This window comes from Onychostoma macrolepis, chromosome 20, assembly GCF_012432095.1.
Source record: "Onychostoma macrolepis isolate SWU-2019 chromosome 20, ASM1243209v1, whole genome shotgun sequence".
NCBI lineage: Eukaryota > Metazoa > Chordata > Actinopteri > Cypriniformes > Cyprinidae > Onychostoma > Onychostoma macrolepis.
In genome coordinates, this window is record NC_081174.1 from 19,553,069 (window position 1) to 19,578,480 (window position 25,412).

The 25,412-nt window shown below is 38.6% G+C and overlaps 1 protein-coding gene across 19 annotated transcripts in view; it reads left to right on the forward strand.

Annotated features, from left to right (window-relative positions):
- The window catches only part of otofa (otoferlin a), a 66,013-nt gene that overhangs the window by 10,412 nt on the left and 30,189 nt on the right, over nucleotides 1-25,412 (forward strand). For all 19 annotated transcript variants that reach the window (XM_058755307.1, XM_058755294.1, XM_058755295.1 and 16 more), the window contains exons 3-5: nucleotides 11,834-11,922; nucleotides 17,460-17,559; nucleotides 20,258-20,454. In XM_058755307.1, the coding sequence (XP_058611290.1) occupies nucleotides 11,876-11,922; nucleotides 17,460-17,559; nucleotides 20,258-20,454 (344 nt within the window). In that variant the 5' untranslated portion in view covers nucleotides 11,834-11,875. The remainder of the gene's footprint in view (nucleotides 1-11,833; nucleotides 11,923-17,459; nucleotides 17,560-20,257; nucleotides 20,455-25,412) is intronic.

The following is a 25,412-nucleotide window of genomic DNA, read 5'->3' on the forward strand; positions in this document are numbered from 1 at the left end:
GTGGGCCAGAGCATCCCGCTGCTTTGAGAAATAGGTTGGGCAGTGACAGTTGTCTTTGGAGGCGAAGTAGCGGCTGTAAAAGCCTGACTCGCTGTCCGCTAAGGGGACCGCTTCCACGGCACCCTTTGCAAGCAGTGTGTGCACTTCGGCTCGGAGAACATGGGATTCGTTGTCCTGCACGAAGGTCTGCACCACGCCTCTGAATGGAGGCAGCCTGCGAGCGAACTGGAGCGAGTAACCTCGTTCTATGGTTTTTAGAACCCAACTCGACACTCCTGGGATGGTTTCCCAAGCCTGCAATCGGGAGGCGAGAGGTTCTATTTTTATCAATGACATTTTGCCGCCCGCAGGGGGATAAATTACATTTGTGAATATCTTTGTCGAGGGCAGCTCGCCGTGCGGGGAGTAATGAGTGCTCGCTGCCCGAAGGGGGACAGCAGACATGTACGAGAGGCTTTACTGATGACAGTTCGCCGCCAACAGGGGGAGAACTGATATATGTGAGTGTAGCGAGAGGAAATTTGCTCTTTATTGTATGTGGGTCCACTATCACAGCGGTAGTTTGGGGCACACACTGAAACGACAGGATGTGCCCTGTTAAAACACCTTAACCACTCAGAGGCATTCGAAGGGGTGGGGAATAACTGCGAGCTGTCTTTGAGGGGATTCCGACGTCCGCGAGAATTATCCCTCTCCTCTTCCTCTCCGCACGCAGATCAGGATGGCTTCTGAGGCCCAAGATCCAGCGTTATGCGAGGGCGTGGGCCCTGACGCTTGGGTAAGGAGTACCTCTTTGCCGATCTGGGGCGCTGCTGAAGCCCCGGCTCCGGCTCCGGCTTTTGCGAGAGCTGAGGCTGCGCTGGTTTAGCAGGCTGCTGAGTGGACGCTGGCTTGGGGCGCCCTGAAACAGTCGCTGGGCTGTAGTGCTTAGGCAGGAAGTGGCGCAGTGCTCCGTAAAGCTGTCCACAGCTGGACCGAAGAGTCCTTTGGGTGAAACCGGTGAATCGAGGAAGGTCATTTTCTCGGCGTCCCTAATGTCCGTTCAGCCACAGGTGGCGCTCCAGCACCACCAGGTTAGCCATGGCCTTGCCCACCGCCTGCGTCGTTGCCTTGGTAGCGCGCAGAGCCAAATCCGTGGCTGTTCGGAGCTCCGAGAACGCGCCTTGATCTCGGCCAGACTCGTCCAAGTCACGGAGAAGTTTGGCCTGAAACACTTGGAGCACGGACATAGTATGCAGGGCTGAACCGGCCTGGCCAGGTTTATGAGGAACCACTTGTCGAGGGGGCCGGGGGCGGGCTCTTCCGGGGCCGACCACTCCAGGCCTAGTTCCTCCACAGCACGTGTGAGAACGTGGATCAGCTCCGAGTCGCAGACTGAGATAGAGAGGGAGCTTTGGGCTCTTCGCCGGAACACGCCCACTCGACAGCGTAAGATGCCGTCAAAGACACAGTCTCGTCGACGGCTGTCTCCTCCTCAGACGCGCCGAAGGAAACCAGGCCACTCCCGTTCAACAAGGGGCACTGATTCTTGCGTGTGAAGCACACCAGCGGCGTGAGGCGCTGCGGGGAGAGTGGAGTCCACGGGCGCTGGGCCGACGCAGCACTGCTCGTGCCAGAGAGAGAACCCCCGCTGTTCCGCTGCTTCTTCCTCCGAGGAGACGGCGGAACGGAGCGGGGAGGATCACCTTCATGAAAAAAGTGAGGAAACGAAGCCCCAGCGAGTGCAGCCTCTGCGTGGGCGACTCCCAGACAACAACGGGAACAACGCGCTTGGAAATTTGCTCAGAAATTTGCTCTTTCTCCTTGTCGGATGGCCGCAGGGAAAATCGTCCACTGCAGGGGCTGGATTCAATGGTGGGAGCAGTGAAGAGCAGCGTAGAGCAGGTAAGCTTCTTTTTTCTTCGGCTTCTTGCAGAGTCAGCGAAGAGATGGTCTCGTCGCTGAAGGAGAAGATTCTGATGAAATGGCGCACTGGGCCGACTTATATAGCAAGATGCACCCCCCCCCCCTTTGGTGGGCTCAAGCTCCATTGGTTTGTGCAGTTACACAAACGTTAACCAATCTGGCTTCAGTAACAGAGTAAACAGGAGTTTCCCCAAAGCAGTCGTCAATGATGACGCAACCGGAGTTACCTTTCGATAGGGAACAGAATTTTCCCCCACCCTATTACTCCCCCATTAATTTAACTGTATAATCAAACACTCTCCGCTGGAGCTTGTTATTGCTGAAACATGCAAAGCTAGCCCACACTAGTTCATGTCCATCACAAAACTTCAGCTATGCCTATCACGCTGCATCAGTGTCTCAATGAAGAAATAAGAGTTGCTTTCTCATTATACTGATGGGGAATTGTCTCATCATGACCAGCAGATCTCATCTAATATGATCATTCTCCCAAATGGCCCAATGAAGCACCAAATTGCACTAATCTCTCTCTTTTGTCAGTCTGATTATTCTTTCTGTTCAGCTTTCCAACAGTTTTAAACCACATGCTTCATGCTGACATTTCTCTGAAATGTGAAATCTTGACATTTCACATTAGTTGCTGTGTTTTTAATTTGGAGCGTGAACAAATGTTGTGCACAGAAACGATAATCCTTCAGTTCAGATCACTAATGAAAAGGTGGCAAATTAATTTGTTGTTTTAAAGTCCACCTGTGAACTGAATTTATTGAGCACAGCAGGAGAGCAGTGATTCTCAACTGGTTCTGATTTTCTTCTCCATTTTTAAAAGTAAATAAGCTTATTTATTTTTCTATGCCATCTGTGCACATGTATGGTTAGTTGCATTTTAATGATTTATTTGCTTTAGCATTGTTTTTCTCTGGTATCTGTGATTGTTACGGACTGAACAGAGGAAGCGTGCAGATCCATATGCAAAGCTTTATTCCACGACATAAGGGCCTTTCGCACTGCAGGAACCTTTTCATAGTACCCAAACTAATTGTGGAACTACTCACTTTTTGGCGTGTTCACACCGCGGGAACTAGGAACGGTTTTAGTTCCAGGAACTCCGTTTGGAAGAACTAAATTAGCTCCTACTTCAGAGTAGGGTCTAAAATAGTTCTAGGAACAATCCGTGACGTAAGTGTACGCTGATTGGCTAAACACGTACGAAAACGCCCTCACCCGCCATGATTTAAAACACAGTGTAAACATATACTGTGTAAACATTGTATCATACTGAGAGCATTTATAAACTGCATTTACCTGAAGACTTCGTCTACGGCGTTTTGTGCTTCTATCAGTCTCAATGAAATGTAACATTGCAAGTTGTCATTGGAGATTCTTAGCCCTCCTTTCCGTTCTTTCAATCGCTTGACGTATACGTCGAAATTCCATGTCCATTATTGTGAAACATGCGAGACACAACAAAAACACCGCTCCGATCACAGCATCCTCCATCCTCCTGTTGTTAACGTTGTTCTTCTTTGTTTACGTTGTTGAACGCCGCGTACAAATGACGTCGCTGTCGACCGGCTAACGTCACTTCTTAGTACCTACTGTCGTTGCGAATGCAACCCTTTAAATGGTACTGGGAAATAGTTTGCGCAAAATCGTCCCAGTGCTTTAGTACTGAACTTTTAGTTCTGGAACTAAAGCAGTGCGAAAGGCCCTATAATCACAAATAGGCATGGGTTGACAACAACAACAGGTATGGCATAGGCAAGACAAAGAGTAATCCAAGGACAGATGTGATCAGTCTCCGGCGAACAATATCCAGCAGGGCAAAGCAAAGAGAGATAATCCAGTTACACAGCAAAAGCCCAGGCAGAGGCAAACAGAGTCTGAACGGCAAGACGAAAGGGTAATCTGAAATACACAGGCAAGAATCTGAACACGGGAAAACAGGCAAGGCAAGGCAAGACTATAGCCCTATTCAGACGGTAATTGTTTCTCAGGGGGACGTAAGTTATTTTCACTATTTACAGGGGGTAGTCGGCGATTTAATTGCCGTCCGAATCCAGAATGTCCCGTAAAAATCCCCGGCCAAATTACCTACTGTTGTTTGACAAACACCAAGGTTGTGTGGTAATTTAATTGCCGTCCATCCACATCTCTGAGTTTACGAGAAGAAATCGATTAAAAATTCAGTGTTTAAACCCTTTTTGAGCACTCCCGAACACCGTAAGGTAATGTTGTACTTCGGTGTAATTTGCATACATACTTATTTCTGAAATGCTGGAAAGTATTTAAAAGAACAATACTTCATAACTGCTCCACCACAGCAACTGGGAGCAGAAAGAGAAGAAAAGCAGAGTAAACATTTGAAATGGGTCTTTATTATGGCACCAGCAGGTATGCAATACAATTTTAAAATGTGTATTATAAACAGATATGTATCGCATATAATTGTATACAACTATAGCGCATCTAATTTCCTATTTTTAAACAGGAGATTTAAATAATCAATTAATAAATAGGATTATACATTATAAAATATGCTTGGAATAATAAGAATACATTTTATATAATAAGTATTTTTTAAATACATTTTACACAATAATAAGAATAAATTTGTAAATAACAGCAGACAATCATGTGACTGGCCACGTGAGCAGCGCATTCCCAGGTTTGTAGGATCACAGAACTCACTCCTCCACTGTGAATAAATCGCCATCCGAATCCATGAGTTTTATCACTGAGATGATATGTAAATTTATTTTTACAGACATCCATATGAGAAACAATTACCGTCCGAATTGGGCTTAGGAAAACTAGGGCAGGCTCCGTAAAGTAGCTATCAGCTAACACAGTGATAAACGCTAAACAATACTTGGCGATTTGAGAAGGATCTGAGTGGGTGTTATGCTGCCTTCATGCCATGTCATAATTACTGTAATTCTGAGATGACAGCACGTGATATTTCACTCATAGCTTTCCATGTTGTCGGACTCAGAGGTAGCGCCTAAGTAGCGCCTAAATGAACCTGGCGGCGGTCATGTGGTACGTCTGTCACTGGTCCAAGTCGTAACTCTCAGAACATTCCGAGTTTACGAGCTGCAATTACGAGTTCAGGAGCAAGTGAGGGCTTTGGCGTTGAAAGTGTTGCCATAGAAACACATAATTTAGATAGAGTAGAATGTCACGTGTTGTCATCTCGGAATTACGACATGGCGTGAAGGCAGCATTATATAGTGTGTAATTGGCTACAGGTGAGCGTGTGATTAGTGAACTGGAACATGGGAAATGTAGTCCAAGGTAACGTAAAAAAGTCTGTGTAACTCCCTTATTGTCAAACAGTACACACAATCTGCATACTTGCATACTACGGTGCTGCTCGCTTCTGGTAATGTCTAACATCACTGCCCCCTGTCTTTAGAATTTGTAAAACAACATACAGGCATGTAAATTCATGTCTGCATTTCTTATGATGCTTGAGAGATTTAATGGCAAAAGAAAAGATTTGAGCTTGCTGTGACTCAGAAGTGAGTGAGGTCACCTAGAGAAGTCTGCAGAGGGTGAGATGTTTGAGGTGCTGCAGGAGAAATCACACACTGTGAGGCCATATGGTGTAGAAAGGGAAGAGCGCAGAAGTAATGGCCACATTAAATCATTCCAGATTACTGCGGTAAATCAAAACTATCTGTTTTTAATCAGCTTAATTAGCTGAAATGTTCCTGAGATTTGGCTGCACACTGGGATTCTGAAATAAGAAGTGCTTTAACTTGCTGTATTAATGTCAGGAAGCGTCTTCATGTGGCAGTATGAAACATTACGGAGGTTGGAAGATAAATCTGAACATAAGAGCTGAGAAATTAAGCTCAAATAACTCAAATTGCAAGAAGCGACTAAACCGTATAATATGTGAGAAAGAGACAGTTAAACATGTAGGAGAGGAGGAGAAGGAAAAGTGGAAGGGCAAGCGAGAGCGAGAAAGAAAAACACCAGGGGGCTTGACTGAGCAGGCTGATTAGAGATGCGGTTTGATGTCAGGACCAGTGCACATTTCGTACCTAGTAGTGAGACATTGATTTCGCTGAAATAGTTGAGTGTTCATGCATCTTTCCATTATCTAAATCTCAGACAAAAAGAAAGAGAAGAAATGAGGGGGAGGGAGATGTGGCATGTCAAAGCGTGTGATCCTTTGCCATTGAATAATTCACTCTCCATGCATTTAAATGGTGAGGCGGCTCTTAGTTTCTTAGAGCTGAATTGCAAACTCAAATCACCTTATGTCTTCATCACTGGAGCAGAGAGATCTTCTATTCATAACTTATATAAGAGAGCCATTGGTGGGAGAAATTAAATGCAAGTAGGTAAAATATGACTGAGGTTGATGATAAAACCAGGGTGCATGTTTTCAAGTAAAGTAATCTGTATATTTTTGATTATTGTGGTGATTATTCAAACCTCAAAGGGAGTTTTGGTCTTTGCAATTTGATCAATCATTCATATTCAACGTTTATATTAACTACTTCAGACTTGGTTGTAGTGTAGTCTCGGATTTTTGAGTTCAACTGTAACTTCAATTGTCTCCTCTGACCTACTTATATATAATTGTTTGGATTAATGGTATAGTTTTGAGTGACTGTCCAAAGACAAAAACAAAGGTTCCAAACGAGGGTTTTCACAATTATGCCATGAAAGACAAGAGCCAGTTTGGGATCCTCAAAGAACAGTTCTTAAAATAACCATTTTTTTAGTGTAAGGAACATTTAAAAAATGTAAAGGACCTTTTTCCACTATATTGAACCTTTTGTGAAATTGGAAATTTCCATGGATGTTAAAGGTTTTTCATTGAACAATAGATAAAGAACCTTTATTTTTAATAGTGTAGTGAATTTGTTAGCATGAAAGAGATCATTTAACATATTGTCACTATTATTTATTTTTATTACATGACTCTCTGAAATGCTAGACCCTGATTGGTCAATAGCACCATGCATGTTTATATATAATCATGTTTACATACAGTCAATATATCAGTGTTTGTCTTGTTGCTAGGCTGATTGTTTTGTACTTTGTAATTGACAATTTTTAATAATAAACAGGTAAAATTCTAAAATAATCAATAATCATATAATCAAATAAAAATCAAATTAATTTATTTACTTGTTGAATGACCTGTACATTGTCCCTTACAGATTTATTATTTTGGTAACACTTTACAATAAGGTTCATTAGTTAAACATTAGTTAATGTATTAACTAACATGAACTAACCATGAGCAATACATTTGTTACTGTATTTACTAATCTTCGCTAACATTAGTTAATAAAAATACAGATGTTCATTGTTAGTTCATGTTAGCTCACAGTGCATTAACTAATGTTAACAAGATTTTAATAATGTATTAGTAAATGTTGAAATTAATATTAACAAAGATTAATAAACGCTGTATAAGTGCAGTTTATTATTAGTTAATGTTAACTAATGTAGTTAACTAATGAACCTTATTGTAAAGTGTTACCAATATTTTATTATTTATAGTTTATTATGAGTCTGTTCACAATATAAACACTGCTTGGGGTTTAGAATCTGTGAAAAATGCATTTGTGACATGTTTCTCTGGTTTATGTGAGTCTGCAGTGTATCCCAGAGAAAAAAATAGAGTGAGAGATGAGGAAAGATTGAGAATGAACTATATTTCTCAGAGTTATCTCCAGTGAAATAGAGTCCAGTCAAACAAGACACTGAGCTCAAACCTTCTGGCACCTGGATGGGCAGATAAGTCTTTTTTTTTCATTGACAGAAAAATGCTTCAAACAGGATTATTCCATAACCTGTACTGAACTTTATTTTTTATTTCTTAAAGGTTTTATGTACAAACTTGGGAAGTGATCGTCAAATAATCTGACTGCATTTCAGGCATTGCAATTTTCTACGCATTGCAGTCATTTTCTTAATCATCGTTTTCCATAAACAACATCTAAATAACAGAATTTTACAAGCAAATTTGTATAATTAAAACTTTTTTGATGACTTATTGAATATGAAGTTTATTTTTCTTACCATATTTCCCGTTTTAACCATGAATATAAAATGTGGTGAAGCTTATGCTTAGAACATAATGTGAGAGAGAATGTGTCATGCTATTTTTGTCCAATTAATTTTTATTTCCTGGGTTAATTAGTCATGGTGGGGAACTGTGAGCTAGCGGTACATCTTTGTGTTGATGAATGCAGCTGCTTTACAAATGCTGTTACAAAAATATCTCTGAGCTGCAGATAATTTTTTTAATCAGTAGCCATATGATAAATTCAGAAATATCCCTCATCTGATTTGGATCTATGGGCACAGTCACTGTAATTCCTTCTAATCTGTTCCCTTCATAGCCAGGAGCATTTGTAAGGCTTGTTGCAACTTAATACAGATTTTTTTGTAATAACATTGTCTGTAATTATTGGTGGCAAAATGAATTATGTACAGCTGTTTACATTTTCACACAATATTTTGGTTGTTCATTTATAGGGATGCACCATGTACATGTATCGAGATTATGGCTGATAGCAATATGTCAATAGTTATTTTCATGTTATGGTCAATACTCGAAAAATGGCCAATGTTAAAATTTGGTACTATTTTGTCTAAATAAATTACAAAAAAAGCTGTTTAAAAATCAAACGTTTTACAAATGCATTAGGCATCACAATAAGATGAAATTTACTGAAAATTGCATTTAACAGGGTTATTAAATTATTAATTTTTTTTAAAGATTAACTTTTAAGTAAATTACCATCCTACAATATATTTTGCATCACTATTAATTTATAATTGTGCTGAGCTTTAACATCCCATGAGATAATTTTAAGTATGATTAAATATCTCGCAAAATGCTTTTAATTCTCAATGGTATGCTTGTGTGATAATGATTGGGATTTGTTTGAAGCATATGAATTTATGCAGCTTGTAGTCATGAGAGTGATTTCTAACAGCTTTCAGATTTTTTTAGATCCACAGGGAGCATGAAGCAGGTTAAAGAGATGACCCCTATCTCAACTCTTCATTTTCTTAATTCTTATCCATACTCTCAGAACCGCCTCTCACCTCAAGCTTTCTAATAAACGTACCAAAGGCCAAACATACACGGGGGGATTGTAGAGATGAGTGGGTTTAAAATAAGCCCTCACTGCCAGTTATTCCTCTCTCTCTAATGAGCAACTCCATCTCCTATTGTTTATTCTTCTTCATATTTTACACCCTCTGTGGTAGTGAGTATAGATGCTGCACTGGAGCTGAGGGATTTGAGGGGAAAATCCTCATTGTGCTTGGCTGGACTTTACCCCATGGGTATTTGGCTCAGACCATGAAGCTAAGCAAAGCGCACAATTCCTGCAGTACTCCATCAGCGGCTCCTCTCTGTAGATTTAACATACAGACTTGTGCTGCAGTCTGTGCAGCTGCTCGAGTGCGAACGGAGGTGGTTTGAGACCTCTAGTAAATCTCACACACATCCTCCCTTCACCCTTTCGTGTTCGACATGCCTTCACAGTTTCCATACATGCCATATGACTCCTCCTGTGTTTCCATTTTTCCCTTCAGTGTTATAAAATGTTCAGTTGTAGTCCTGTGTTCTCGTCTGGTGCGCATCTCTCACTCTCTAGTGCGAATCATGTCTCTCATTGCATTAACTGCTCATACTGTGATGAGAACCCATAATGTTCAAACAGAAAAATGATCCTAATGTGTTTGGAATTAAAGACTGTGGGTGTCCTGTTGACAGAAGTTCACTTTTGTGTGTGTGTGTGTGTGTGGTTAATAACAGCATCCCATCGTCAACAACCAAGCTCAACAAATATATATTTTTTTTCATTAAGTTTCACTTAGATTCTTAAAAACGTTATTTCCTTGCGTAAGCCTCATTTGCATAGCTCATTGACAACAAGCTGTTGTAAAACTGCAATTTTCACTTTTTTTTGGTTGAAAGATACCGTATGTGTGGCTTTATGCATAGCTGGATGAAAAGTCTTCTTTTTTACACAATATTGACATCCACTGTCAAGAAGCCATGTAGACCAGGAGTTAAATTTTAAATAAAATTATTACCCAATTGCCCTGGTTCATATAATCATTTCTGCATACTGATGAAACTAGTGGCCTTATTATGTTGTATTTACTTTCATATTTGTTCCCCCTGCTCTTTGATTCAGGATTACTCTCTGTTTGCTTTTTAAAAAGGAAATAGGCGTTGGACCTACTGCAGACTTGTTTTCCTCTAGCGTCACTGTTTCACGTACACAGTTTAAATTTTGAGAAACCTCACAGAAATGTGAGCATGTAAATATTACTGTTGAATTTTTTTTTTAGTTGGAAGTATTAAGGTAATTTGAAATTAATACTTTTATTCAGCTAGAATACATTCAGTTGATCAAAAGTGATAGTAAAGACATTTATAATGTTAAAAAAAATATTTTGAACTGTCTATTTATCAAAGAATCCTGAAAAAAATCTAATTTTGCACCAAAATATTAAGCAGCACAACTATTTATAACTGTAATAATAAAAAGGAATGTTTCTTGAGCTCCACATCAGCATAATAAAATGATTTTTGAAGGATCATGTGACACTGAAGACTGGAGTAATGGCTGGCTGCTCGTCGAATTACATGAGAAATCCATTTTAAATGTAATTCTGTTTCCCTAATAGTTATTATTTAACAAATATGTCTTGTATAACTCCTTAAATTTATTATTAAATATAATTTAATTAAAATGGTAGTTACATGTGTCAAGTGTGTGATGGATATTTATATCTGGATGGAATATATTTTCCATATTATTTGTTTACACCATACTAGAAGAAGAGAAACAAACATCTCTGATATGCTTTTAATAACGCCATTAAGAACTATGTGTTCTGTAGACACGTCGTTATCACTTCTTGAATTTTTCAAGACTTAATTTGCCTGTCGAAAGCGGCTGTCACTCCTGTAAATAACCCAACTTTGTGTTCAAAACAGGATTAAACAGAAGTGACAACCGCATTCACCTGCATGTGGCCTCTGTGACTTTTTTAACCACACAACAACAAATCTCATTCCCTTAGTCAGAGCATCCTGGCCAGTTACAGCACTGCACTGATTTATTTGGCAAGAAACATTGTGGTCCCACAGCCTGGCAGTGGAGTACCGCTGTTCTCCATAATCGCAGTGAAACAGAACGCCTCAGCAGCCCTCAGGGCAGCCCGTTTGTCTGTATAGATCAGTGAGCCAGATGGGAGTCCATGTTCTGGGATCTAATGCATCATCCCACTGTTAAGAGCCCTAGAGGCAAACAAGACTCCTGCAGTGTCATAGATTGCAACAATTAGTTCAAAAGGGAATGCAAGTGGGTCATCCTTCAGTATCCTATATAATATTCACACTGAAATCCATAATGAATTTTGGGATGTTAATGACGAGTAAATGGCAAGTGACTAGTGTTATTTAGATTGAAGCTTGGTCATGATAGAGAAAAGCAGTTAAATTAACTTCTGTTCCTTATGGATGCCTGTTTAAAATTTCACATTTGCAACTTTATAAACTTTATCTCACAATTACTTTTTTTTATATTGTACTCTGAGGCATAAACAAGCTTCTTTAAATCCCCAAGCATGGCACAGTATCGATAACGTTCAGCTGCTGATTTCCTGTTGTGTCGTTAATGATTTCCTGTAGAACACTTCCTTTTTCATTCAGATTAGGGATTTATTGGAATGCCATTAATGATTCAGATAATTAGCTTGTTTTGGTTTGATATAATAAGAAATTATAGCCTAATAGTGTGGTGTGGTGCTAGAGCTCTTTTGAATTTTATAATATTCCAATATAATGTGGATAATTAACATGGAAAGGTCTACAGTATGTTCAAAAAGATTGAACAGATTGATTTTTGTTTGGTTTGTTTTCCAGGCATTCCGTTGGCCAATCGGGAGTCAAGTGGATGGTGACGAGATGCTGGAGATTCAAGTGTTTAATTACAGCAAAGTCTTCACTAACAGGTATGAGAATTAAAAAATTTGATATGCAACAGATCAGCTAAAAAAGATTTATTGACACATCTCTATATTTAAGAGTATATGTTTAGAAAAAACAATCTAATCAAGACATGTACAAGAATTATTGCAGTCTTAAATAAATCTGGACAAGATGTTGAGTGAAGCAAGGCTATAAGCAAAGCCCAAAATTCATTTCCATTTAATTCAAGTAATTAACATTCATGGCTTCAACCTGTGGTCTCCAAACAAACTCCAGCAACACAGCACTGGTTATTTAAATATTCTCTTAGACAAACTAAGGCTTGTTTGTTTTGCACCAAGTCTTTGTTATTTCCATGAGACCATATAGAACCTTATAACTCATAATTGCTGAACTCAATGTTGACAATTTGATGTATTTTGAGATAATATTACACATGACAACTACAGGGGTGAAGCCACATTTGACATGCCACAATTTCTACTGCAGGCTTTGCGCTATAAAACATTTATTGTATTTATTTTATTTTTTTTAAATGTACCACAACTATTCGTATATTTGTTTATCTCTAAGTGTTTATCTCTCCTTTATGGAAGCCTGTTTGTGCCACTGAATAAAAAATAAAAAAGGTAAATGCAAGTTTTTATCTCACAATTCTGACTTTTTTCTCGCAGTTGCGAGTTTACATCTCGCAATTCTGACTTTTTTACTCAGAATTGCATGATAAAAACTTGCAATTCTTGACTTTTTCTCACAAATGTGAGTTTATATCTCTTATTTCTCTCCTTTATGGAAGCCTGTTTCTGCCACTGAATAGAAAAATAAAAAAAGTAAATTCTGACTCAGAATTGCGAGTTATAAAGTCCAATTCTGAGGGGGGGAAAAGACTGTTCTCAAAATTGCAAGTTTATATCTCTGTTTGGACTCACTAACTCGCAATTGCGTGTTAAAAAGTCAAAATTATTAGATATAAACTCACAATTCTGAGAAAAAAAGTCAAAATTATTAGATATAAACTCACAATTCTGAGAAAAAAAGTCACAATTGCAAGAAATAAACTTGCAATTCTGAGAAAATAAAGTCACAATTGCGAGATATAAACATGCAATTCTGAGAAAAACAGTCAGAATTGTGAGTCTCAATTCTGACTTTATTTCTCAGAACTGCATGTTTATATCTACAGTACAGAGTTTTTTGATTTTAAAAATAATTTTATAAACAATGATTTGAATGTTTCTCTTCAGGTTTATACGTTTAGAGTGGCCTTTTATTGTGGCCAGCCTAAGGCACACCTGTGCAATAATCATGTTGTCTAATCAGCATCTTGATATGCCACACCTGTGAGGTGGATGGAGTATCTCGGCAAAGGAGAAGTGCTCACTAACACAGATTTAGACAGATTTGTGAACAATATTTGAAAGAAATAGGCCTTTTGTGTACATACAAAAAGTCTTAGATCTTTGAGTTCAGCTCATGAAAATGAGGGCAAAAACAAAAGTGTTGCGTTTATAATTTTGTTCAGTGTAATTTACACTTTATAACATTCATGAGATACGAACGAGAGAGCAGGCACAGGATAGAGATGCACCCTATAGGTTCCGCTTATAGTATTTTCTAGAAGCTTGATGGGATGCAGTGCAGTGTTTTTTCTGTACTTGTACCTGTCAGTATTCATTCTGTGAAGAAGTTTTTCCCTCACTGCTCTTTTTCTATGTGCTGAGTGCTGTGGTGTGTTTCCATCCACTGTCTTCCTCTAGAGGTGGTGGACAGGCTGACAGTCATTACTAGCTGTTCTCCACTGAATGACGTGTAAATTCTGTGTCCTGAAGAGTGTGACACTCCTGCTGATGCAGACGTCAGTGTGTGTAGGGTTGTGCGGGTGTATATATGGTTAACATCCTTCCGTTTCACTAGAATACATCAGATTCTAGATTGAGTTGAGATGTTAGGTTGCAGTGGTGTTAACAGATTCTCTGTTGCTCTTGCTTGTGAGCGAGTCTGATGTCTATTCTAATCTAAGTCAGTTCCATTTCAACCAATCTGTCTGCATCAACGTGATCTAAATAAATCAACAGATGTCAGTAGAAAAATCTACCACGACAATTAAGTTAATTTAATTATGGTGTGCAATCAATGGTCAGCGCTTTGTTTTGTGTTATCATAGGCATTGTTTTGAGTTCACAGACATCTATTGTGGTCTGAATGACACCTGTGAATAGATCACAATGTATAAGAAAAGCATCTGCTGAATAATTCACATGCCACCGTGACATATGTTTACCACGCAGCTCATTAGCTATTTGTTTGTTATTTACAGATGTAATTTCTATCCATCATATGCATTACGTACTGTAGCTGACCGTATCGACAAACACCATGTGATATCCTGAGCTTTGCAAGCTCTGTAGATCGGGACAAAACACCAGGTGTGAGACCGATGTGTAGCTCAGAAACTCTATCTTCTTTATGCAAGACTTTAAGGTTATACATTAGAGATGAAGATTTCCTATCCTTGAGAAGATTCATTCAACAGTGCTGTTGTTAATTCACGACCAACTGACCACCAGGTGGTGACATTGGAGATTTCTGCAAAGGCATTTATAGGATGCCGTCCTGCAAATTAAAGTCAATATGAGAAGAAATCAAACAACTCAAAAGAGACAGTAAAATGTTACAAAAGATTTCCGTTTCAGATAATTGCACTTTTGTGCTTTATTTATCAAAGAATTCTGAAAAAATTTTGCAATACTTGAGTACCAAATTAGCATATAAGAATAATTTCTGAAGGATCATGTGACACTGAAGACTGAAGTAAAGGCTGGTGAAAATCCAGCTTTGCCATCATTATAAAATATCTTAAAATTGAAAACGTTATTTTAAATTGTAATAATAATTTGCTCTATTTTTGATCAAATCAAGGCAAAAAGAGACATTCAAAGATAAGAAACATTTAAAGGTTTTACAGAACCCCAAACATTTTAACAAAAGTTTGTGTAGCTTATAAATAGTCACTGTTTTTTAAAAGTTAGTTCAATGTCCAATGTAATGTGACGTTTTATGTCAGTGGACGTATATCAGAAGTTGGGCTGTATTTTCATTCATTTAATTTACTGATATCACTGGAAGAGAGAGTTGTGCAGGAGAGAGCACTCCTGCTCTATAATAGGATCTGCTGCTGATGACAACTACAGCGAATATGCAGAAAAACGTCAAATTCTGGCTGCAACACGGCCACTCTTTATATTACTGACTAATGAAGAGAAAACTCCTGCTCGGCAGTTCCTTGGTATTACATACACATACATCCCTGCTGTGAGTTATTTTATCTCAGTTTTCAGCAGAAGAAAGGCTCATTGTCCTACTCAATGTTTTTCTCTTTTTCTCTTTTCTTTAATCTTTCCCTGTCTAGCTTGTTCTTACTTGAACAATGCTTGCAACTTGGTTTTATGAGGTATTAAATTATGAGGAAACTTGGTATTAAAATTGGCTATTTGCCTCTTTAAGATGAATCGCTTGATGTATTCCCCAATTGTAAGTCGCTTTGGATAAAAGCGCCTGCTAAATGAATAAATGTAAAAATGTCAATGTCAGTGGTGGTTATGGCCTTCACAATAACAATAAGTAGTAAAAAGAAGTCAAGACTGGTTAGCATTTAGAAAACAGATCAGATCACAGATAATCAGAAATCAACTTGACAGTGTCATACAAATAAGACTAAATTTATTTCAGTATATGTTAGGAAATTAATTTGGTGGTTGAGTAACGCTTGAAAAAAGCATGTTCTTTTTACATTACCTTAGTAAATATGGGTATATTGATATATGGTCTTTACATGGTCTAGTTATAAAATGACTGCAAATTGATAGATATTTTAGCTTTTAGCTGTTCATTTCTAAACCCTCACACAGTTAGTCAAAGGCTTGTGAATTCTCCAGTTCTGACCTCTCCAACACAAGTCTAGTGACTTGACAAGGCAGGACGCAGTAAATTATAGAGCAGATGAAAGTCAATTGTCTGTTGTTTGTTCAGAGGATCAATAATGTATGTGGGGTCTTTAGAAAATGATCGGGAGCCAGAACCTGATCCAGGATCAGTGAATTATTCACCCGTGGATGCATGCGGTTCACCAACAGTCACAAAGCCATTATTTCACCACTGAACTGGGCACATATCAATCACAATGGTCGTTTTTCCTTTATCGAGTCCCTCTGGATGAACAGTGGTGCTGAGTATGTCATTTCACATCCGAATACAGCTGTAGCTCAGAGGCAGGCGCTAAAACGGTTAGCAGTTTAAATGGTTTGATGTGTTTTCTCATCAAATTCACTGACTACATGGATAGACCCGCCTGTCTTTCTCTTGCTGACAGTGATGCTGTAAGAGACAAGAGAGAGTGTGTGTAAGCTAACGACATGTGGCGTTTAATTGGTCAGTCCAGAGGTTCTGATTGCTTTTCTTCACTGCCTGTCACTTTTCATACAGACAGTTGAGTTAACAATCAGAACAAAGACACATCACTATCGCCCATGTGTTTGTTGGTCTTCTTATGTCTGAATTGTTTGCTTCTAAATTCATGACAGACATTGTGGTTAAATAAAAAGCATGTTTTTGTGTGGCTGGGACTGGGATGATTGCAGCCTTCTTGTTGTAATAAAGAAATGTCTTTTTTTTATTAGAAAATGTCTACATGATTCATAGAGGGGAAAGTATTCAGTATTGGTTAAACAATTAAAAAATATATATATAATTTAATAATGGTATTTCTTTAACAGTACACAGCCAATTTACTAGTATTTTCCCAATTAAAAGTCCAGTCATATCAGTAGTCTTATAAAAGCTGTTTTACCTGAATGCTATTTTTTTGTTTTACAGTAATTAATACTTTTATTCACCAAGGACAAAACAAAACAGTAATTACTTTTAAATTGTTACAAAAGGTTTCCTTAAAATAAATGCTGATATATTTAACTTTCTATTTATCAAAGCAGCCTGGAGATTACAGTTTTCACAAAATATTAAGCAACACAACCATTTTCAAGTGTGATTCATAATTTTCTTGAGCACCAAATCAGCATTTCTGAAGGATTTGTAAAGGATGAAACCTTTGCCTTTGTCATCACAGCAATAAATTACATTTCAAAATATAGAAAAAATAGCAAAGTTATTTTAAAAATTTTCACATTACTGTTTTTGCTTTATTTTCTTGAAAAAGCTTAGACTTTAAACAATAGTATAATTAATAATAGCAGTAGCAGTAAATTTGTAAAAATAGATATAAAATGAAAATATATTGTCTTTAAAGTTCATGATATTCGTCTCAGCTTTACATACTTCAAATATTTTATTTCATGTATTTGTGTATGTGTGTTTCACAGTGTTGCTATTTTTCATTCTCTTTGTAGTTGTCACAGTGTATGTTCCTCACTGTGACCAAACCACCATTATAAGTTCAGTGCACATTGGGCCAAACCAAAGTGAGTGAAAAGAAGTATTAGATTGTTATTTAACACAGCTGACTGACTCTTTGTGTGTGTGTGTGTGTGTGTGTGTGTGTTTGCAGGTTAATTGGCACTTTCCGCATGGTTCTGCAGAAGGTGGTGGAGGAGGGTCACTTGGAGGTGTCTGACACTCTTATTGACGACAATAACACAGCCATACGGGTGAGACGTGAGGATCGCAGGCAGTGTGTGTGTGCATATTTGTGTTCTGGTCTGACAGATCAGAAATGCTCTTTTTTTCATATAACACACCCACTCACAAAAACATCCATTCACATATTTCACCACAGGGGTCTGGTTTTGCTAAACTTGCACAAAAAATTGTTGTCATGGTTACATGTCTACTCAGAGGCTATAAGGGACTATTCAGTTTTATTTTTCTCTCTCTGTGATATCTACCATCATGTGCATGTTGATTTCCATATGGATCCTGCTCATCTCTATATGTCAGGATAATTAATAGCAGCTCTATGATAAAATGTATCGGTTTAGGTGGAGGTGTTATATTAAACATATGTTCTACATTAATCCTTCTTTGTTGATCTGCTGCATTGCTATAGCGATAGCGAACACACTGACTGGTCCTTAGTCATGTTTTGTTTTGCTTAGGGCGATGCAGTAATTCATTCAATACTTTTCCAGGACATTGAATAGAAGCTTTCTGATACTGCATTAAAATATTGTGGATAGGAAAACAAAAACTTTACAAAATAAGAGGAGCTCATTCTGTTGAGATGAGACCTCAGGAAAGCTTGAAATTTGTCTTGGTTAATTAAAGCAGGGGTTACATCTAAGTAAAGTTGCAGCAGGGCTCAGGTTCCCCCTTTTGTATGACATGTGCCCTTGGGAGAAGAAGTGACCATCAGGCATTTGGGGATAAGTTGGACTGAGGCTAAATTGTTCCTTGTTCCTTCTAATGAGTTTGTAAACATGAGAAGGAAAGGGTAACTGATGCTGACAGACTGATACTGCCACATGGGTTAGCATGACCCTAACCCTAACACTTAACTCTAACACCTAACGTTCTACCTCTCTTCAGCTTTGTCACGATTACACAAGTGTCTTTATTGCTTGTGAAACCTGTGAACTAGTTAGTGTTTACTTAGTAATTAAGTGCAGTTTTGTACAGAACTTACTTTAAATAAAATGCACAATAAGACATATTTATGTTTCAATTTACAGTGAGGAAAATAAGTATTTGAACACCCTGCTATTTTGCAAGTTCTCCCACTTAGAAATCATGGAGGGGTCTGAAATTGTCATCGTAGGTGCATGTCCACTGTGAGAGACATAATCTAAAAAAAATCCAGAAATCACAATGTATGATTTTTAACTATTTATTTGTATGATACAGCTGCAAATAAGTATTTGAACACCTGTCTATCAGCTAGAATTCTGACCCTCAAAGACCTGTTAGTCTGCCTTTAAAATGTCCACCTAAACTCCATTTATTATCCTAAATTAGATGCACCTGTTTGAGGTCGTTAGCTGCATAAAGACACCTGTCCACCCCATACAATCAGTAAGAATCCAACTACTAACATGGCCAAGACCAAAGAGCTGTCCAAAGACACTAGAGACAAAATTGTACACCTCCACAAGGCTGGAAAGGGCTACGGGAAATTGCCAAGCAGCTTGGTGAAAAAGGTCCACTGTTGGAGCAATCATTAGAAAATGGAAGAAGCTAAACATGACTGTCAATCTCCCTCGGACTGGGGCTCCATGCAAGATCTCACCTCGTGGGGTCTCAATGATCCTAAGAAAGGTGAGAAATCAGCCCAGAACTACACGGGAGGAGCTGGTCAATGACCTGAAAAGAGCTGGGACCACCGTTTCCAAGGTTACTGTTGGTAATACACTAAGGCGTCATGGTTTGAAATCATGCATGGCACGGAAGGTTCCCCTGCTTAAACCAGCACATGTCCAGGCCCGACTTAAGTTTGCCAATGACCATTTGGATGATCCAGAGGAGTCATGGGAGAAAGTCATGTGGTCAGATGAGACCAAAATTTTGGTCATAATTCCACTAAACGTGTTTGGAGGAAGAAGAATGATGAGTACCATCCAAGAACACCATCCCTACTGTGAAGCATGGGGTGGTAGCATCATGCTTTGGGGTGTTTTTCTGCACATGGGACAGGGCGACTGCACTGTATTAAGGAGAGGATGACCGGGGCCATGTATTGCGAGATTTTGGGGAACAACCTCCTTCCCTCAGTTAGAGCATTGAAGATGGGTCGAGGCTGGGTCTTCCAACATGACAATGACCCGAAGCACACAGCCAGGATAACCAAGGAGTGGCTCTGTAAGAAGCATATCAAGGTTCTGGCGTGGCCTAGCCAGTCTCAGACCTAAACCCAATAGAGAATCTTTGGAGGAGCTCAAACTCCGTGTTTCTCAGCGACAGGCCAGAAACCTGACTGATCTAGAGAAGATCTGTGTGGAGGTGGGCCAAAATCCCTCCTGCAGTGTGTGCAAACCTGGTGAAAAACTACAGGAAACGTTTGACCTCTGTAACTGCAAACAAAGGCTACTGTACCAAATATTAACATTGATTTTCTCAGGTGTTCAAATACTTATTTGCAGCTGTATCATACAAATAAATAGTTAAAAATCATACATTGTGATTTCTGGATTTTTTTTAGATTATGTCTCTCACAGTGGACATGCACCTACGATGACAATTTCAGACCCCTCCATGATTTCTAAGTGGGAGAACTTGCAAAATAGCAGGGTGTTCAAATACTTATTTTCCTCACTGTATATTATATATTCAGTAATCTTGAAAACAAGTAAAAGTGAAATAAATATGTACTGTGTGTTTTAATTATTTGACATAAATACGCATATTTAATTTCAGACAAGTATTTCCATAGAGATCAAATATCAGACCATGGACGGGAGTGTGAAGGTATGGAGCGATGGTGAATTCCTTGATATTCCAGATGACTGTGATGGAACTTTCCAGTTTGAGACAGACAGTCTACTCTCTGGACGCAGCCAGAGCTCTGGGACATCACCTGGACGTTCTATCCACGGCATTCCCACATTCCGCAAGTAAGTGTGTCATCTTAGCCAGCCACAGTTAACACAATCACCCTCATCCTCATCCTCTTAAAGGTCCCATGGCATGAAAATTTCACTTTATGAGGTTTTTTAACATTAATATGAGTTCCCCTAGCCTGCCTATGGTCCCCCAGTGGCTAGAAATGGCAATAGGTGTAAACCGAGCCCTGGGTATCCTGCTTCGCCTTTGAGAAAATGAAAGCTCAGATGGCCCAATCTGGAATCTTTCCTTTATGTCGTCATATGGGGAAAGGTTACCTCCCCTTTCTCTGCTTTGCCCGCCCATGAGAAAATGAGCCACTACCGTGCGAGGTGAGCGCAATATTTTTTTTCCCTCGAGAGACATCATGGTTTGCAAACGAGCGAAGCATGGCAGTTGCTCAGTGTTTGGATGTACAAATGAACACCGAAGTATTTTTTTAGTTCCTTCATCCGAGCCTATGGCTAGCATTAGCTACATGATAATAACTGTAACAGCATACATAAACAAACCAACTAAAGTACCGTATCCAGACACAATATTTTAAACTAACCATTCAGAGACGTCCTGCTGTAGCCGCTGAGTTGCAACTTCTTCATCCGGTGCTTCTCCATCCGGATCAGATTCTGGGTGAAACAGAAAAGCTTGAACGACTGCGTGTCTACGAGCCATTGCGATACATCCAATGTCAACATTAGCGCATGGTAGCGCAAGCTGGTTAAGGCCACACCCCCACCCTCCACCTTGCCCCGCCTCTCTCCTCCTCATTAGCATTTAAAGCTACAGACACAGAATGGCACGTCCTAAGGAAAGCTCATTGTGGGACTGGCTTGTAGTGGCTGAAATTCTGCACTAAGGCTGAATTTCGGGAAACAGACTACAGATACAGTATTAGGGACCACTTAGGCCTATATAAAAGCATCCAAAAAGCAGCATGTCATGGGACCTTTAACTCTAACTCTGTGATGATAATGAGGAGGAAATTAGATTAAGTAATAAAGAAGTAATCTAACTAAACATATACATTTACTCATTGTATTAACAAATAATCTTATTAGCACATCTTTTCACTGTGTGGACATTTTTTCTGAATAATGAAGACATGGATGACTGGAATGTGTGGGATGCATTGATTTCCACTAAGCCTTCCAGTCTCTACAGGTCCGCTGATCTATAAATTATAACCATACACAGACACAAATGTACTCCATCATGGTTTGTGCGTGGGCACCATTAGTGTTTCTGTGTGGACGTGTTTACATGCTGATGCATATGGGTGATCACTGCTAGAAAAATCTATATTGGGAAAGTTGTTTAAAGTTACTACTAGGTAAATTAAAGCAGCCTCAAGAGATTTGTAGGTGGTTTTGGATTGATTTAAAAGCCCCATTTCATTTAGATCTTGTATTTGATATTGGGAATTAATTAGTGAGTATTCAACCAATAAATCTTATTTTTATTTAAACAAATAGGCCTAGTGATTCTGGAATTTGAGTATTCTATCTGTTTTAGATTGATGTTGTCTTTAGCAAGTGTTTTATGAGAGCTGTTTATCTGTTCTGATTACCCTTGCTTGCTTACTCAGTTTATATTTATTATTTCAATTAAATCTCCATGAAGACAATCTGTTTCATTTAAACTTCAAATTTTCCATATTATTGTGACTGCTTATGTCTTCACTCTGATAATATAAAGTGATGCTCCTAGTTTGAGTCATTTTATATCTATATGCTACTCTGTTCGTGTTGCCTCTGGATATGGGCCTTTTCTTTATGCAGGATAATTTCTTGTTAGAGAGCTATTAATAAAGCAACTTTAGCATGTATCAATTTAGCATTAATTAACTGAGTAAATGAGAAGAGACAGTGAGAGGAGAGAACACAAGGAATCGTTCAGGTCTGAATAAATAGGATGTGATATGATAGCTCATTATGCATTGCATAGATGACAGCTGCTAAGTCAGTCTAACACACACACACACACACACACACACACACACGCACACCAGAAAAGTTAGTCTTCACTCCTTTCTGCACACTAGCAAGCAAGCAATGCATTTGGAGACCTTATACAGCATATTTTTTTGTTTCTGACCAGAAAGAGTGAGCACAAAACCACTGTCTTTAATGCTTTATGGATGACTTTTGAGCTCACACAGAGAGTTACTCTTTCAAAGACCTTGACACTTTTCAAAGAGTTAAAACCTATGTTTTTTTGTTCCAAGTTTCTTCCTAGTTATGAACTGAATGTAATTTTAAGAATCTGGCTTTACTACTACTTTGCATTTCACAGCAATTAGCGTCTTCTTGCACTTTGAAGAATTAATATTAATTACAAAATGTATGTATGTATTTATGTATTTCCTTGGTTTTATTTTAGACACTTAAAGTTGTGTAACATTATGTAGTCATGTTAAATAATTAAAAAAAGGTTTGCACATTTTTTTTAGGTTACTTGACATTGACATTTTTAATAATATATCCCTCTGTCCTCTCTTGAACCTCATTCCTGATGCTGTTTCATTATTGATTACAAGTCTTAGTTGTACAGTTTTACTTTTAAAAGTGTGTGAGTTTTTGGAGTTTCTCTATGAAGAACGTGTATGCGTGTGTGTGTGTGTGTGTGTGTGTTTGTTGTACAGCTGAAGTTGCCGGGACCCAGTGGGACGTGGTGAAGCTTCTGATCTGAAGTAACTGCTAGTCCTCTCTAATGATTAGACCCCTCTCTCTCTCTCTCTCTCTCTCTCCCTCCCATCTTTCGGCTTTATTTCTTTCTAGCTTTTCTTTTTCACTTCTCGTTTCTCCCAATAGAGTTATGAGTCTGCCTACTTGAACTTGCACTGAAACTGTGCTTTCCATACTCCGATATTCTGTATGTAACAGTCCAGTGTCCATGGACAGTTGCAGGAAATTGTATGCCAAAAATGGACAAATATTATTCTCAAGAAACACTGACAGATTTCTCTCTTATTTTGCATCAGGCAATGCATCTTGTGAATTGCAGGGCAGCCCTGACCAATATCTCTAGTTCTTGTCTCATTGATTGGACTCTCACTTTTGTTTACAAAGACTGTGTTTATCTGTTGTTGTGACTTAGTTGAAGATGGGATCAATTTAACGATCAGTTTAATTCATGCCAAAATCCAGGTAAATCCTTTTCTCTTTTCCCAGTATTGGACTAGGTATGTGGCTTGTATCCAAGGCTAGATTTAAATAGCAGTGATGGATTTGCATTACTATTTCACATGTAAATTTGTGATGTATCTAAAGTCTTATATTTTACAAGGGTTTTGTTCTTTTTCTTTCACATGTTATTTGAAGAGCTCCACAAAAAGCACCTGCATCACTGAACAAGCTTGTTAAAGCTTTTGATGCTTCAACTGGACTTCTATCAGCCTTTTGTGTGCAACATCATTATCATATAGAGGATATTGCATGTTTATCCTCAGCATTAGAACAGGTGCTTTCATGTTTAGTAAAGCAGAAATTACCACCCTGCTGGGAGAAAAACAGTTTATTCTGGCCTAAGGTGGTTTACTGGTCACCCAGCCTGGCCCAGCTATTTATGCTGGTCCTTTTTGATGGTTTTAGGGGGGTTTTGGGAATTTTTTCAGCTAGCTGGCTGAATAGCAAAACCTAATGCAAACTGGTTTAAGCCATCTAACCACCTTAGATTGGTTTAAGTTGTTGCAATTCCCAGTTCTGATCAGATTCATTCTCATAGCCTGCTGTTTGTAAGGCAAGCTTAATCATGAGAGAAGGAGCGTTATTCTCTTGAGCTTGATATAACGACGGGCAATAGCTTACAGTCAAATGAAACTTTACAGAACAAGGGCATTTGCACAGGGATGTTTGTCACTTTAGAGCTGTTGCATTACTCTAGTGGTTCAGTTCCCTGTCTTTGTTGAAGTTTAATGTTCATTCTCGATCGCTCCATTCTTTTGTTCTTCTCTCCTTCTTGCATAAAACTCTCACTTTGAACCCCCACATACACTTTAGAAAGTAGGGCACAAAAGCTCAAAGGCGCTCATTGTTTAATAATTCATCACATTAATGAAACAGAATTGTGCTTCTTATTCATTTACGCATTGCTGTAAATGGCAAAAATGACAAAAATACAAAGGAGACTCATATTAAAACAAACACTTCAGTGTATTCATGTCTCTGCTGAATAGTGTTTAAACTGTCTAATTATTTAAAATTGGAGAAGCCGATCTATTTATATTTATAATTTTAGAGTGACCCAGAGGGAAAAATAATCATGTTAATACTGGGCTACTGTATGGAACCCCACAACTTTGTTCTGATTAGTGATTTGACGAAGAACGTGCTTTGAGATTCTGTTTTAGCTTAGTTTATGTGGCTAGAGAAACTAGCCTCAGACACCAAGGTCTCCCAAGCGCTTGAGCGATACATAATTCATACGCTGCTTTATGCTTGTCAATGCATCCCATTTATCTCTGTTTAAATGTATTGCTGTGCATTTATTCCGTGTCATGGTTGAGGAATGGTCTGTGATATACTCTGGGACTTTCATTGATGTGAATGATCTTCTCTCTTTTTTAGCATTGGTGCCCTTTTTCTTGCCAAATAAAGTTCAGCCAGTCTCCAAGCCTGGTTAAGATGCTATTTAACTGGTTTAGATGTAATGTTTGGTTTATTACAGCACAGATACATGATCACACACAAGCACAGAAAAATGATCGGTGAAATTAATATCTTAGTTCTAGTAGTGCATTTTAATGTTCACAGTAGGCCTACTGTTCATAAGTTTTTTGGGGGCAGGGAGGTTGAAAGAAATTAACACTTTACTTTCAGAAAGGATGCATTAAATTGATCAAAAGTGACAAAGACGTTTATTATGTTACAAAATATTTCTATTTTAAATAAATGCTATTATTTTGAACTTTCTATTCATCAAAGAATCCTAAAAATGTATCATGGTTTCTATAAAAATATTAAACAGCACA